The sequence below is a fragment of the Polyodon spathula genome, chromosome 12 (genome assembly GCF_017654505.1).
Source record: "Polyodon spathula isolate WHYD16114869_AA chromosome 12, ASM1765450v1, whole genome shotgun sequence".
NCBI classification, from domain to species: Eukaryota; Metazoa; Chordata; class Actinopteri; order Acipenseriformes; family Polyodontidae; genus Polyodon; species Polyodon spathula.
The window spans coordinates 12,316,887-12,334,344 of NC_054545.1; the positions used below are offsets into that span (position 1 = coordinate 12,316,887).

At 35.3% G+C, this 17,458-nt stretch overlaps 1 protein-coding gene across 4 annotated transcripts; it reads left to right on the plus strand.

Moving 5' to 3' along the window:
• The first annotated feature begins 1,090 nt into the window (after window positions 1-1,090).
• Window positions 1,091-16,780, plus strand: LOC121324206 (serine/threonine-protein phosphatase 4 regulatory subunit 3A-like). Of its 4 annotated transcripts, none has more exons than XM_041265824.1 (16): window positions 1,091-1,948; window positions 3,661-3,716; window positions 3,926-4,024; window positions 4,965-5,582; window positions 7,115-7,192; window positions 7,345-7,461; window positions 7,744-7,860; window positions 7,991-8,122; window positions 8,726-8,849; window positions 9,645-9,803; window positions 9,982-10,151; window positions 10,954-11,096; window positions 11,439-11,629; window positions 12,067-12,284; window positions 12,827-12,964; window positions 15,686-16,780. In XM_041265824.1, the coding sequence occupies exons 1-16, from the start codon at window positions 1,807-1,809 to the stop codon at window positions 15,806-15,808; spliced, it is 2,625 nt and encodes an 874-aa protein (XP_041121758.1). In that variant the 5' UTR covers window positions 1,091-1,806; the 3' UTR covers window positions 15,809-16,780. The 4 variants fall into 4 exon arrangements, with proteins under 4 accessions (XP_041121758.1, XP_041121759.1, XP_041121760.1 ...); XM_041265825.1 differs by having other exon boundaries at window positions 8,726-8,828; XM_041265826.1 differs by lacking the exon at window positions 12,827-12,964.
• Window positions 16,781-17,458: the final 678 nt, after the last annotated feature.

Below are 17,458 nucleotides of genomic sequence, written 5' to 3' on the forward strand. Positions count from 1 at the left end.
TCTTTTTGCTCCAATATTGAGTTGTATTTTCTTCTAGTGTATAGATGGGGCTTGCAGAGTTGAAAGGTTAGTTTGTCACATGATTTGAATGGAATGAGCAAGCCAGTTCAGTTAAGATTCTTACTGCAAACATCTTTAAAAAGGGGAAATAATCAATCAAAATACAGTTTTAATCTTCTACTCCAGATATGTATGGAATGTTTTAGCACAGTTTGCATCAGATTGAGTGCAGTCACAAATGTTTGTGTTGGTAGAATCCCAAGACTCTGTGAAGATGCTTAATTTAATTTTATTGAATATAGTGCCAGGAAGATTTAGAGGTTTGCATTTTATTTTTAACAAACATGCCATGCTGTACTGTAGATGGCAGTTTCATTGATCGCAATCTGCAGGCAGTCTTTTTAAACCCAAAGATAACATTGCACAATCAACAAATTCAGATTTAACATCTGATTTGAGAGTAGATAGCTTTAAATGACGTGTTACTGTTCCAATGCTTGAATGTTAAGTTTATTTCCAGTTTTCCAGTAATTTGAGGAAGAATAGGAGAAGCAGCTGGTTGCTTAATAACAGGAAAGAAGGCCCTGAATGGCTGAGGCAATTTTACTCTCCAGGTGAAATGATGAAGAAAGTCCAAGACTATCTAAAAGAAAGGCATGCAAACAGTTTTAAAGTGAAAATACGTGATAGATAAAACAGTTGTTTTTTTTTCAACACTACACATTTGAGCTCTAAATAGTGAATTGATATAGTGCATGACATGAACAATGCATGGACTTACTCGTTAATGCCTCTTGCAAATGTAGCTGCTGTTTGGCTACCATTGACTCTTAGCAGAGAACCACTGCTGTGTTGCCTCACGTAACTTTGTTGTGCCTGAAGGAAATATTAGGCTTTAAATAGATCTTGAGTAGGCCAAACAAAACAATTAGGTCTTAAAAGTTATAAAAGTATATAGGCTTGAACTAGCAAAAGCTTGTATTATTTCAACCCTTCCACAAAAAAAAAAAAAAAAACAAGTAGCTTGCTATTGTATTGTACTGTATCTTTAAATCTTGGCGGTCTGCTCCTGCAGCTGATGAGTTGGAAACCCCGTGCTGGCACTCTGAGGGGGACCCAAGATGGCGGAGTTTTGACTGAGGGAACCGCAATTATAAAATAAAACATTAAGAACAAGCGAGAATTAGTATATATTTAATAGGTTTTACATGAAAAAAAGGTGAACGGTTATTCCGGTCGGGTTTATTTGATTTTGAAATGTGTGGAAATTGATAAGGAGAGGCTTGTCTCTCTCTGCGGCCCGGGTATAGAACATGGCGGAACGCTCGGTAAAGATATAAATAATAAAGATAAATACAAGTACAATTAACGTACTTTTTTGTAGCCACGTCAGTTCCCTCAAATAATTAAATAGTTGTGATTTGCTGCAGAATTATATAGGTATCTGTTGAAAATGAGAAACGCACACAGATAAGGAAATTCGAAAACAAATAACACCATCCGTGGTCTGAAGCTTGATTTTGCTTTCACGTTTTTATCATACGGGTGGTTTCATTGTTTGATTTATTTTATTTTATTTTTTTTACTATAATAGTGAATATATGTTCCAAGCGTTACGTAACTTCAGTTAAAATGGTGTTAGCTCCCTGAATTGGTAAATAACGCAGGCCGCCTCCTGGTCGGGGTGAGGTTTTTTTTTTTTTTTTTTGCTAGCATTCTAGCGGGTTTATTACGCGGAGTGGGGTAGAAGCTGGGTGTTAGCGCCATTGCCTCTGTTCGGGTGTAAACAGCGGGTGGACCAACAGGATGACAGACACTCGGCGGCGGGTGAAGGTGTACACCCTGAACGAGGATCGGCAATGGGACGACCGGGGTACCGGTCACGTTTCCTCTGGTTATGTGGAAAGACTAAAAGGCATGTCCTTGCTGGTACGGGCCGAGAGTGATGGTAAGTAGATTTGCCTTTCCGTGCTGTTTGCAATTAAGTATTAAAACTTTTTGAGAAATACAGTACTTTGGCTTTATTCGTATGTGATTTTTGTGACTTTGTAAAGAGTGACATGGTTGCATATACTTGTGCTTTCTGATTAGGACTTGTGTTAAATTTCCTTGAAAGATTTGCAAGTTTGATCAAGATCGAGTATAAACAGTGATATGTTATTGAGTGTAAAACTCATTTTTCCTAATGTGCAAGATGTCTCCAAAAGGTATTTAGTGCAGACTTGTCCCTGTGACATTCAAATCTGTACACAGGAAAATGGAATAGTGAAAGTTATGTGTTTTTAAGTAATGTGTTCTGAAAAGGTAAGTTCAAGCCAGCAGTCCTATCTAGTCACAGCAGGTTATAGGAGTATATACAATACCAAAAAAAATCTAGTACCTGTACTTTAAGTTAATATCCCTAAATAATATTTGTAACAATTCACCACAGTTGGCATTATACTTAAGGTATTACATCTACAGTGTGGTAAATAAATATTAGTCATTTAAATCATAACGTAACACTAATTTTATTTTTTTTTATATATATATATATATATATATATATATATATATATGTGTGTGTGTGTGTGTGTGTGTGTGTGTGTGTGTGTGAGTTCCCAACTTCCCCTGCTACTACATCAGGACTGCACTCTTCTAGATTGTCATTTAACTTTCACTGTTCTACTGTAGCATTATAAAGCTTTGAAGTTTTCTAATCAAGCATTTATACAAGTTTTCTACATTTCTGACTAATATGTAAAATGTGTCAGTTCTAAGTTTGCCATATTTAACCTTTAACTACTGCACAGTTTCTGTTTATGGATATTGATTTGTTTTGTGGTGTTTTTTTTTTTTTTTTTTTACTGGGAATCAAATTTCAAGTTGGCAGTCAACAAACATTACATTTACAAGGGCCTAACTGAAGTACATGCACAGAAATAACACGTGTGCTTGAAACATTAATCGGTGCACCATTTTTGTACTATGATGAATTAATTTGTATGCTGACATCTGACTGACAACATTTTGAAAAGTATGTTGCAGGGATGTGCTTTGCATTTGCTGACATGCAGTTGCTTTCACTGTACACTGAATGTGAGATGTGTGAACTTTGCTTTGAGAATCGACTAACACTTGCTTTAACGTTTCTTTAAATATTTGCAAGTTTAAGCGCAATAAATAACACAATAAGTGTGTTAATGGATAAATAGTTTGGCCCCCCTCCGCCCTGTACATTTGTGAAAGGTGTTTCAAAAAGCTGCTGAAAAGCATGTCCAACCTTGCACATCTGTAAACAGGAAACTGGGGAGGCAACAGCGAAGGCTACTTTGTTGAACTAGCCTTTTCTAAACTTGATTTTTTTTTTGCAAAACAATCCTGTTGAATAGGTACTGGTAAATAGGGATTTTGTGCTTTTGTGAATTGCTGTTAGTGAATAAAATCCACTGCCCTCGTGTCTGGAGGCATATGCTTGTGTATTTTAGGTATTAAGCCCTTTTTTATTAAACTTGACTAAAACAGAATAAGAGTGTGTATTTGGGAGAAAAAAGAATACTTGTGCAGGAGGACAACAGATGGTAATATTGATATAAGATGGTTTACTGTTGGGTAGATCAACATATTATTATAAGTTTAATAGTGTTAATGAATTTGTTGTAACTAAACTTTGTTTTTTAGGCTCTCTTTTGCTGGAGTCGAAAATCAGCCCAAATACTGCATACCAGAAACAGCAGGTAAGTTAAAGTAATTATTGAATATACTGTAAAATGCTTTTATCCACATGATCTGGGATCACCCTGACCCATAATGCACACTTTTACATAAATTAGACTTCTGTTGCCAGAGAACACTGGCCCTCTTTGTCTCTTTTGCCACAACTACATGGTGTGCAGCTGTCTAATGCCTCTGTAAATTCAAATTAATAAATATTATCTCATTGCAGGATACATTAATAGTTTGGTCTGAAGCAGAAAACTATGACTTGGCACTTAGTTTTCAGGAGAAAGCAGGTTGTGATGAGATATGGGAAAAGATATGTCAGGTAAGTTTGAGTTGTAAAAAAGTTAAATAATCACTATGTAACAATTTTTGTTCCTGGGTAGCAAGTGTTATTTCCTAATTGCTTATGCCTCAAAAGTATAGAAAATGGCTATTATTCCCCACAAACTTTGCTTTTGTGACCAGGACAGTGATATTTTGAAATATCACTATTTCCCTTGGGAAAACGGGCAAATGTGTGTCTTTTCGTTCACAAAGTCAAAAAAAAAAAACATATGAATCCAAATTAACATGTATTTATACTAAAGTAATAGAAAAATGACTACAAAAGATTTAGAAGCGAGTAGTTTTTCGAGATTTACGATTATACTGTATTTATAGTATAATTGTAAATCTCGAAAAACTACTCACTTCTAAATCTTTTGTAGCCATTTTTGTATTACTTTAGTATAAATACATGTTAATTTGGATTCATGTTGTTTTTTTCTGACTTTGTGAACGAAGAGACACACATTTGCCCGTTTTCCCATTGGAAATAGTGATATTTCAAAATATCACTGTCCTGGTCACAAAAGCAAAGTTTGTGGGGAATAATAGCCATTTTCTATACTTTTGAGGCATAAGCAATTAGGAAATAACACTTACTACCCAGGAACAAAAAAAAAAAAATTGTTACACGGTGTAATCTATGTTCAGTTAGTAATGGCCTTTTTTCAAGTTAGTATGCCAATTTCACTACACACAGTAATTCATCAGAGAACTGTTCCATCTCTTACCATCATGTTGCGCAGTACAGCAAACAAAGCATTTTGTTATATCAGACAAGGCTCAGAGTGTAGTTTTAAAATAATTTTAAATACAGTTTAACATTATGAATTAAAAAATGTTTTGAAGGTGGATGGTAGCAGCCAAAAACTGCTATAATGTGGAAATCTAGCTATTTTATGTTTTCTATTTTAAAATGCTTTCTTTTTGATTAACAGGTTCAGGGCAAAGATCCATCGGTGGATATCACCCAGGATCTAGTGGATGAGTCCGAGGAGGAGCGTTTTGATGACATGTCCTCTCCTGGACTTGAGTTGCCGCCTTGTGAACTGAACCGGCTGGAAGAAGTGGCTGAACTGGTGGCCTCCTCCTTGCCTTCCCCGCTGAGACGTGAGAAGCTAGCACTGGCTCTGGAAAATGAGGGCTACATAAAAAAACTCTTTGAACTATTTCATGTATGTGAGGACTTGGAAAACCTGGAAGGACTACACCACTTGTATGAAATCATAAAGGGAATTTTTCTCTTGAACCGAACTGCACTTTTTGAGGTCATGTTTTCAGAGGATTGTATAATGGATGTAATAGGGTGTTTAGAACACGACCCTTCTTTACCTCAGCCGCGGAAACACAGGGAGTTCCTGACAAAGACGGCCAAGTTTAAAGAAGTGATCCCAATCTCTGACCCTGAACTGAAGCAGAAAATTCACCAGACGTACAGAGTACAATACATTCAGGATATGGTCCTTCCCACCCCTTCAGTCTTTGAAGAAAATATGCTTTCAACTCTTCACTCATTCATCTTTTTTAATAAAGTGGAAATTGTCGGAATGCTGCAGGTAGGTATTTTTTTTTGTCAGATTAAAGCAGGTTTAAAAGGCCCTGCATGGCAAAAGGACATCAGTACTGCATCTCCAGCCAAGCCCCACCCCTTGTTTGCTGTATTTCACATACCTCTTTATAGACGTTCATACTGATAAATCCTCTCCTGATCACTCGTTTTATCACCACACTCCTCAATAATGCGATCCAAGTCATTATTTTATTACTATGACATCTCAAATCTCTGCATATGTCTGATATTCTTTGAGTGCTGGTTGCGGAAGCAGCTATCTCCTTTGTTTGTGTCCTTGTTATCTCTGTGGTGCAGGGGCTATGTATTCCTCAGATAACCTTTTTTTTTTTTTTTTTTTTTCCCGGCTCCTATTGGTCTCAGTCAGCCATTGAAAGGTTTTCTCTGCTTTTTTCTGGAGAAAAAAAAACTAGAGACCTGTGCTTTATGTCTTTTTGATGTCAGACAGGGTCTGACATCTGACTGGAAAGGGAAAATCGTAATGTCGGACCTGGTCCAGCATAGGACCGCAAAAGGTTAACATTATTGAAGTGGAATGGGTATGCAGACTAGTGCAAATGGTAACAGTTCATGAGTTCTATTTACACAGTTAAATAAATTAGTGTTTATACCTTAAATGAACAGGTCATTATTTTAACAGGATGTCTTTATAAAGATGTATTTATCATATGCTTAGTCAAGTATTTTTCTTAAATACCATTAAGGGATTAGTAATTCTATATATGCATTTTTTAGGACCATTTTGTCAGTGTGGGGTGATGTTTGTAATCATTGAGTTGGAAACATCAGTTGACGAATAATGGCTCCAAAGGAGATGGTTAATTTTGTTTGGAAATTAATAAACATTATTGTACTAGTAGTTAAATATATATATAAAAATAAAATAAATAATAAAAAATAAATGAATAAAATTAATTATCAGTGTCGTCTTACTGGCTCTTGGTGAGACAGAGACAAAGTTCAGCACAGCACATACTCAAATGCAATGCTGGATATGCACATCATCACATAAGAGGAACACTAAACAAATTACAGAGGTTGTTTCCAAACTTTTATTGCCTTTTTTTTCTTCTTGTTTTACCCCCATTTGACACCCTTATTTTAAATGCAGTCTCCTCGACTTGTCAGTACCTTTCAGAAATGTTTCTCGGACAATACTTGGGTAACAAACGTTTTCCGCATTACGTTTTTCTATACAATTCCATTAATCAATTCACTTCCACATTGCTTTAACCTCTGTACATATTAATGACACAGACATATCCACTTATAAACCATTCAATGTAAACATATCTTGAATCTTTCAGTTATAAAATGAGATGACCTAAAATTGACGAGCAATGGGTTTAAACACTTCATTCATTTTCTTAAGAGGTGTTTCTTGGCATGGTTATACTGCTTAGTACCACTGGCAGAGATCGGGAATTGTAATCTGTAAAATGTGTTGGTGACTAGGGAGATGGCAAGAGAACAGTTGTACTGAAAAAAGGTAAAATATTGGTGTATTTTATATTCAAGGATGATGAGAAGTTCCTGACAGACCTTTTTGCACAGCTAACTGACGAAGCAACAGATGATGATAAAAGGCACGAATTGGTAAGGAATTGAACATCCTTTATCAAATGTTTTACAACTTCTATGCATATTACTTGGGATAGACTTTGCAATTTTGTGTTATGTAGACTGCAGAACTGACATAGTATAAATAGTCAGCTCATCTAACTTCAAGTAACACTTTTTGCTTTCAGGTAAATTTTCTTAAGGAATTTTGTGCATTTTCTCAAACGTTACAACCTCAAAACAGAGACGCCTTCTTTAAAACATTGTCAAATATGGGCATATTACCAGCATTAGAAGTCATCCTGGTAAGCAAAAACCAAAATATAAAACACACTGTTTTACTTGTACTGTTTCCTGGTGCAAGCCAGTCACTTGTTTACGTAACAAGCTTCTGATATTGAAAGTTGCTTATACTTTAATGGTAAATCTGATTTTCTACAGGGTAGTGTAAGTTACGAATTTCAGGATTGTATTTTGTTCCTGTTTTTTGTGCAAATCACTGTCTATCAAATCAGATGAATAGAAAGTTGTAACTATTCAAATACATTTACTTTGTTTGATTTATTGTTAATGTTCACTTCTATTAGGGAATGGATGATGTTCATGTGCGTAGTGCTGCCACTGATATTTTCTCCTATTTGGTTGAGTACAACCCATCCATGGTACGGGAATTCGTAATGCAGGAGGCTCAGCAGAATGATGATGTAAGTTGTGATTTATCTGCAGTCAATTTTATTCTTTGAGTGCTATTGTATTAAAAGCTAAAATGTTAAATCATATATATTAAGTAATGTTTTCTGGGTTTTTTTTTTTATTTTTTTATTTTTTTTACAGGATATTCTCCTTATTAATCTGATCATTGAACACATGATCTGCGACACGGATCCAGAGCTTGGGGGTGCAGTGCAGCTCATGGGCCTGCTTCGTACTTTAGTTGATCCAGAAAACATGTTGGCCACAGCCAATGTAAGTGAGACAAGTACACATATGGTAAACTAATGTAGCCTTATGTTAGTTGAGAATCAATCTGGGGTACCTGTTTTTTTGTTTTGTTTTAGGAACCTCAGTAAATTGTTTGAGTATTTTTTAATGAGAACTAATATAATATTCAAGTGCATTCTATGATATTGCAAACCTACATTAAACCGTTTAACATTTGTATTCACATAAACGGTTTAGAATAATTACCCCTAATCTAAAACTGAACATAATGTTCAGTATTTGAAGCCCCAAAGATGCAAAAATGTTTTTTTTTTGTTTTGTTTTTTTTAACTGAAGAATTCGACCTCGTAATTGCTTTCAGTGGGCAAAAAGGTAGAAAGTAAATACCAATCAGACATAGTTCTGTAGTTCAAAAACACAAAATGGTAACTTTTAAAAAATGAATAAATAAATAAATAAATAAAAATCATTTTTCCAAATGTGTATTAAAGCTGCGTTAAAATTGTTTTTTTAATGCCATTTAAATAAAGGCATTTACTTGTAATATCAATTTATATTCCTCTGCCTATTATGTTGCTAAATGTATTTGTATTTTGCTTTTAATTTTTTAATTTTATTTTTTTACAGAAAACAGAAAAGACAGAGTTTTTAAGTTTCTTCTATAAACACTGTATGCATGTTCTCACTGCCCCCTTGCTGGCAAACACAACAGAGGAGAAGCCCAGCAAAGGTGAGGCCACAACACATCATGGTCAGTACTTTCCTTTAATCTTAAAACAGACCTGTAGACGTTTAGTTGAGATGTAGACATTGACAGGAACACTGGCGGCAAGGGTTGTAGCCTTTTAATTCATTATTGTGGTGGTGTGTTTTGTTTGTTTTTTGTTATTGCTTTTCTCTAGAGAGGTTCTTTTCAAAATTGATAAACGTAGATAGTCTCACGCCTTCCATTCACGACAAAAAAAACTTTTTCAAATTTGTAATCATCTTGGGAATTACTATGGAAAAGTGTAAATCTTATAAGTGCCTGCTCCAGTTTAGTACAAAAGACCATACTATATTACTTTTAGCTTATGTTTTATTAAATCAGCCATTTCAACTGCTAATATCTCAAAACATTTGAGGTGGGGACTTCTTCATATTTGCAGTGTTATCTAAATACCTTGAGCAAAGTCTTACTTTACCCTTTAGATCGAGTTTGGTCGTGGGTATTGCACAAGAAAAACGATCCCATTTGTGACAGTAATTTTAGAAAGCAGATGCCACCAGTTTGAGATAGTGACTTCAAATTAACAGGATTATATAATGAAGTACATTCATGGTTGGTGGCCTTGGCATTGACTTCTGACTTAACATGACTATTATAGCTTATAGTTTAACTGTTTCACTGCCAAGTTTTAATCTCTTGCCATATCAGTTATGCAGATCTTTTTCACATATCCATTTCTAGTTGTATATATTGTCAGCATTGAGCAGATTTCTAGGTTCAGTGTAAAACTTATTTGTACCATAGTTGCATTTTTATATTAGTTATTTCGTTTTCCAGATGACTTCCAGACATCCCAGCTCTTGGCCTTAATACTGGAATTGCTCACTTTCTGTGTGGAGCATCACACCTACCATATCAAGAACTACATTATTAACAAAGATATCCTCAGAAGGGTGCTTGTGCTTATGGCCTCAAAGCATGCCTTCTTGGCTCTGTGTAAGTTAGATACAGACAGTTTACAAATGTTTTCCCTCTGTCTTACCTCTATTTTCTATAGCACTGTGTGAGAGTTATTCCAAGACAGTGCTGTCCTTTTAATTTAAATCTCTGAATGTGAACTTTGCACTATTTTTTACTTGTTTTTGGTTGATGGTTGGTTTCCATTTTTCTACAGGTGCACTTCGATTCATGAGAAAAATTATTGGGTTAAAAGATGAATTCTACAATCGCTATATAATGAGGAACTTTTTGTTTGAACCTGTTGTGAAAGCTTTTCTAAACAATGGATCTCGGTACAACTTAATGAACTCTGCCATTATTGAAATGTTTGAATATGTAAGAGTGGTAAGTTCTGGTTGATATAATTTTTTCAGTTATTGATTTACAAACATTTTATTTCTTTTTTTGTTCAGTCTAGAAATGCTGCATTTCTTGGATTCAGAGTGCAAATAAATTATACTTGTGTATCAATAAAATTTGTAATTTTTATTTTGAGTGTGGTTGTTCTAAATAGTGTGTGTATTGTGCACTTTGTGGTTTGGACACAAACAGGTAAATGGTCAATTTTAAATGTATTTGTATTTCTTTTAGAAAAATAATTTTTCCTCATTTTAAAACTTGTGTCTTAGAGATACTGCATATACCCTAATATTTGGTAATGGTAGCCTTTTAAATATTCAGTTTTGCTGGTATTGCTGCACTGGTTCCAGATCCATTCTGATGGCTCTACAGACCTATTTAAAAGGTCTCTGGTGACAAATAAACTACATGAATCCCATTCACTCATCTATTGCCATGTGATGCTATACATCTATAAACCAAGGCTTAAAAGTCTGCTGGAAGTTTTCTGTGGTTTTGTGGAGGTAATTTGTTTGAAGAATCAGTGATCTCCATTAATTTAAGAGTAAACCATATTTGGGATGATTTTGTACTGCTAGAAAGAATAGAGCATTAGCTGATGTGAGGCACAGGTAGACAGGAGTACAACATGGCCTAAATGTACTAAATGGAAACGTAACACAGCAGTACTTTTGATCCTGTTTCTTCGTCATTTACAAAATCATCTTGTTCAGAATCTTTGCAACATGTGTACTATCATCTGTTAAGTGTAAACAGTTTTGAGTTCTTATTTCACATTGTGTTGCAGGAAGACGTGAAGTCCCTGACTGCTCATGTAATAGAAAATTACTGGAAAGCTCTTGAAGATGTAGAGTATGTACAAACATTTAAAGGACTGAAACTGCGTTATGAGCAGCAAAGGGAAAGGCAAGATAACCCCAAACTTGACAGGTGAGAGAAATTATTTTGTGTACAATTTACAAAATTTAATTGTAGCTTATTGATTTCAGTATGGCTTCACAAACCACTAGTTTAGCCACAGTTGGTATTTGGAATGATTTAATTGGTAATCAAAAGTACACATTTAGTTGGACATTTGTTTAATGTGTCATACAGCAGTACCACATTGAATATGAGTGAGTCACTTCTTTTTGTGCAAGAACTCAAACCTGTGCTCAAACAGGCTTTGACTGAATTGGATTTGCACTCCCATAATGTACTTAATGCATATAGTTTCAAGCAATTTTTTTAGCATGTATTGCCAGCAGTACATTAATTAATTATTTATTTAAGCATGCGTTCGATACTGAGGAACCACAGATACCGTCGAGATGCCCGCACGCTGGAAGATGAGGAGGAGATGTGGTTCAACACAGATGAAGATGACCTAGAAGATGGAGAGGCAGTCGTCCCTCCATCAGACAAAATGAAAAGTGACGAAGACCTCATGGATCCCATTAGCAAATTCATGGAAAGGAAAAAATGTAACAAAGAACTCTATGTACCTAAATTTTTTGGACCCAGAACTAAATCTCATGTATTAGGTTTCCTTCTGTTACCCAGAAGTAGAACAATAATTGACAGAAAGTAGAAATGGAAATTGAATTGGGGTCCAAATGAAACATTTTAGGAGTGTTTGTTTGAAAGCTTCAGAAATATTAAACTACAAAATATATAAGCTGTGTATTCAAATTTGCTGCAGCTTCCTTGTACCTAAACACTTTGTGTGTTGTAGTTCAAACTCACTTCAAAGTTCTTGATGCAATAAGACCATGTGTCCTACAGCAGAAGTATCAATGTTTGTAGCGTGGCATTTGCATTATGCATCCTGTACTAACCTAAAGACTCCTTACTAAATAACATTGGTTGCTGAAATATGATTTAAGTAAACTTTCAATGAGTACTAATGTCTTGTTTTCAGTGAAAGAAACAGAGGAAAAGGAAGTTCTCCAGAAAGCTAATCTAACAGGTCGGCAAAGTCCGAACTTCAAACTTTCCTTCTCCAGTGGAACCAAGACAAATCTCAACAGCCAATCATCAGCCAGTAATCACCCAGGGTCTCCTGGGTCACCAGGATCTCCAGGATCACCGGGGTCTGTAGCTAAAAGCACACCGCAATCGGCAGCTATGACTACCAAGGTACTGCAGTTACTTATTTGTACTTGTTTCAATCTTTCAGAAATTTGATTATTTCAGATTGATGATAGTTATTTTAAAGTACACATTTAGAAACTGTTAGTGATTTCTACAGTAGACCAATGACGTAAGTTGTAATTATAGTTAATCAGAAACCCTCCCCCTATTCATTCATTCTCCAAGATGAAATAGCATCCCCTATGCTTTAAATAACATGAGTACAATAAACTATTTCTGCCCTCAAGAGCTTTTGCTAATTCCATTTTAAATTAAAATTGTGATTTACGTTATATTTATGTAAATGTTCTGATATACTTTTAAAGCAGTGTTGGCATGGAAGCTGCTTGTTTTTAGTTGTTGGGTTGGTAATAGAACAGAGTGAAAAATGTAAAATATTGCAGTTTTATACTACACAGTAAGTGTAGCAGAGAAGGCATATGTGCGTGTATAATCTAGTTTGTAGATCCTACCTTGATTTGTTAGTTACACAGTAATAGAAAATCAAACGGCTGTGCTGTATATTTTTGTTTTATTGCCCATAAAAGGTGCTGTATCAGTGTGAAGAGCAGGTTGCAAAATCTACAGATAAAGAAAAAAATAGCGTGAAAATGGAACATGATGTAAAAATTGATGTTCCGCTCGATAGGACTACTTCAAGTGTTATGCGTGAACAAAGCAGGAAAGTAAGTTCAGCTATTAACCAACTGTTCTTTTTCCTCAGCATGCATGTACTTTTTTTTTTTTTTAAGACGTCTTTTTCTTTGTTCAGAGAATTTGTTTAGGAGTTTCCTGTAGGGAGGTACACTCTTGTTTTGAGATCTGATAGTTTTACGCCTTCATACAAAAACAGGATCTTTTTTAATGAATCCTATTACTGTGTTACTGCCAGAGATTAAAGCTGAATCTTTACCAAATGGAGAGGTAATTCCACCATTAAACCTTTGTGGTCCTATGTTGGACCAGGTCCGACATCCCGATTTTCCCTTTCCAGTCCAATCAAACCCTGTTTTTTTCATCATTTTCGGGGGGAAAGGTCAAAGTAGTAGTCTTCTGTTTCAGCGTTTTTCTCAGCAAAAAGCCGAGGCCTTTTTCGGCATTGGGTGAGTGAGACGATCAGGAGTCTATCCCTCTCCGAATGACTCTGAGAAAAAAAGGGGCCCACGGCAACTAGTTATCACGCAGTGCGCATCCAGCGCTCAAAGAATATCACTTACATTTGCAGAGCTTTTTGAGATGTTGTAATAATAAAATAATGACTTGGATCACATTATTGAGGAGTTTGGTGTTAAAATGAGTGATCAGGAGAGGATTTATCAGTATGCAAAATGCATCGAACAAGGGGTGGGGCTTGGCTGGAGATGCAGTACTGATGGAATTAAACAGCGTGTGTCAAATAAACTGCCTCTTTGAAAATAAATTGGACCAAACACGCCTGACAAGCAATAAATGGACTGCAAAGGGTTTAACAATTTAGATTTTTGTTTGCAAGGAGTTTTGGTTCTCGTGTGCAACACCACATACCAACATGCTTAAGAAAAAAAAAAAAATTGATGTGGATGGCAAATTAAAAAGTTGTACTTCCTTTTGTAAAATGTAGCTATTAGATGTGCACAGGCTTATCAGGTCAATACAAAAGTGTTTTTTTTTACTTGTGCACAGCCTGTTATGGATTTGTGTGGACCGTTCATAAAAACTATGTACAAAGAAAGTTGTTTAAATAAAATCTAGATTGCAAATGTTTGTATATGGGGGGTGGGGAGGTGGGGTGTAGTTTTTAAAAAAAAAAAAAAAAAAAATTGTAACCATAATATGTACATAATGCTTGACATATCCCTCTTGCACCAGTACCTGTATGATGCTGTCAAAAATTACTTACTCAAGTACAGTAATATTTTCTTAAATAAAACAATTTACCTTTTGAAATATTTGACTGTTTTGAGTGGCAATGCAGTTATACTTTAGTAGACAAGAGAACCTCAGCACTCTAGCACTGATTTTGTAAGCAAGCATTTTGTTTTTCAAAATAAAAATTAGCCGTATTCAGTTTAAATTCAGCATGGAATCAAATTGAAAAAAGTTTGTCTGGTTGTGAATTATTGCAGATGGTTCTTTTATTTGTTGTCCTCTTTGTAAAGCACATTACTTTTTCAGTATGGATACCTTAATCCATCCATAAATGATGGCCTTTTTTCTTTTCTGTGTTTTTCCCCTCACATACATCAGACACGACAGGTTAGTGATTTGTGATAACATGCGTGTGTGTTAAAAAAAAATGTACAACCATTTTGGCTTTTGCAACAATTTCTTGTTTATTACAGTCCACATAAAATCGCAATTAAAAATAAAATAAAAACCAATACACAACATTTCCAGCAAGTTGAGCACTGTTTAGCGAGGCATTTCAGAATGATGTCCTTGCCTTTTTTCTGTCCCATGAGATTCTGACTTGCTCTAAAGCAGCACAATACGTTTTTGACCCAGATGGCGTTCCATAGAGATGACTATGCGTGTGCGTGTGCGTGCATAATCTGGTTTGTTTAGTTTTTGCTGTCTAAAACTTGAGGCTCAAGAGCTGCTGTGGTGGTTCCCCTTTTTTTTCTTTTATAATATATATATATCTCACACAGAACTCTTAATTGCCATGTTTTTTAAACTTGTTACTTGTGGTAAATAAGTGGAGGATATTTTTGTCATTTCTAGCGAATATATACAAGCATTTCATTTTTGTATCCGAATACATGTCAAAAAATATTTGTTCGAATGTTTATCCCAGCATGAACATAGATAGATATTAAAAAGCGGAAACACTAGTTATAATGCTATATAGTATTAAATACAAGCAAAAATTATCCTAACATTTGTAAAAATGTTTTATTAACATAGTACAGTAGTTTGCTTAAATTTATTTCTGGAAACTGCTTATATTTGCAAGTGATGAATTTTGCCAAATTCTGCTTTCCATTTGTTAACTTTTTTAATGACTTCTGATTGCACGGTACTGTAATATGGCACAAAGTGGTTAATTTTGTCTTTCCTCACTAAATGTGTTCTAGCACTGTTGACAAGCACCAGAGGCTGCAGTTATTTAAATGGGTTTACAGTAGTGTATGTTGCTTACTAAATGTGAAGTACTGATTTTTAGGTGTTTTTTCCGAGCAGTTTCTGAATATTAGTTATTTTCGTTAATAATAATCCATACTACCAAAATGTGCAGTCAACACATTAGAACCCTGTGAATTAACATTCACAAGGTGATGACTGTGCAGTTATTTAGGTAGTGTGAACAGGATGTAATTTGGTTCATATTTAAATTGGATTGCTTTATAATTCTGCTACAGAATATCAGTTTGCTGAAGTTAGTTGTAATTGTCTGTGTTTCTAACACCTAGTGCTTGTTTACACAGGGAGGTCTTGTGGGGCTTGTGGATTACCCTGATGATGATGATGATGATGAAGAGGAGGAAGATGATGTGGATAACAAGGAGGAAAGTCCACCTCTGTCAAAAAAATCCAGACTGGCATCCTAAGTGTGACCCACCTACCCTCTGTCCTGGGCTTCTTTACCCACTTTACAGTAAAGTTTCACTTGTAAGACACAAAATCCACACGTTTCTGTGGTGGTGTCTGGTGTAACACTGTACCTGACAGATCCAGTAAACCCACATGGAATTCTGCTGATCAAGTGCCATTTTGAGGAAACAGTAGGAGAGATTCAATTTTATATTAAACAAAAAAATAACTAATTACTAGACAAACTGTGGGGGGGGAAAGAGACTGATGCCCATGAGCTTACGGGTTCGGACCACACTTTACCCCTTTCTCAGGGATGGACAAAACAACAAGCCCATACGGCATGGATATCCAGTTCTAGGACTCATCCTAGGCTGGCTGATTTCTCCAATCAGAAAATAATTGTTCTCTCGGACCAGATGCAGAACAGAAGAAACGGCTATTGCCCAGCAGTAATTCTTCCCAGTAATGCCAGCAGTTTCTTTGAAAAGAGGCCTGCCTTCAAACAGTACATGTTCAGGGCGTTTTAAGACGCACTAGAACAGGTTTTTAAAACCTGTGTAGGGGGGTTAAAGTTGAATAAATTCCCCTCTTTTATCCTTTCTCTTTTTTTGCCCTTTAAAACTGCAGATTTTGGAAATGTGTCATCCCTTGATTAAAGATTGAGTGGAATTCTAGATGTGATCATTTTGTCATATCTTTTTCATTTTCTTTTTTTCTTTTGAGTGTACACCTAGTTGTTGAGTATATTTGGGACCATTTAAAAAAAGAAATATTTGATGTAGTATAATTTCACTGTTGTGCTGGTACCTGCATTGTTTGTTTTTGTTCTGTTTTTTCTTGCACTAAGATAAGGTGATTCAGGTGTAATGGGTTAACTGAAAACTGCATCCAGTAGCAATACTATTTTGTGACTAAATATTTTATATTGAACTTTACAAACTGTCAAATGCCATCCATTACAATAAAACAGCACTGTAAAATTCCAACGTGATGCAATATTTTAACAGGCAGTGGGGTCCAAGGATTCAGCATTCTATTGTCAAAACTAAAAGGAACACAGAAGAGGACATCTGCATCACTTCAATAGTTAAGTGCTAGCTCCATAAATTGCACACAAAAAAAGAAAAGCCTGGAGGATTATGCATAATAAATAGAAATTCAGTTGAAGGGTTCTTATTTTATTTATTGTATTTATACTGTGCTTTTTATACAAAACTATCGCAAAGCACTGTACAGTACATAGCAGAAAAAAATAACAAACCACAATACATGTGTATAGCATGTCACACATACAACTGCCACAATCGGTGCATTTAAATAACAGTATACATATAATATAGAAGCAACAAATTACATTTCTAACCTTGAATTAAACACTAATGTTCCCAGTTTCCTTGACAAAGGTGGAGCATTGTGTAATTTAAAATACAGGAAAAAGCCCTACCATGTTGCTTTTGTTGACCCTAGGAATAACCAGCAGTCCTGCATTTATTGTTATCAAAATACTAATACTAAATAGTAATATTGGTATGCTGTTCTAGCCTTTAACCAAACCTTCACAAGAACTGATACATAACAAGTTGGTAATGTTACAGAACATACGGTTTTACTCTTCATATGGTCTTTGTGATCACACAGTTAACATGATCACAATTTCCAAATAT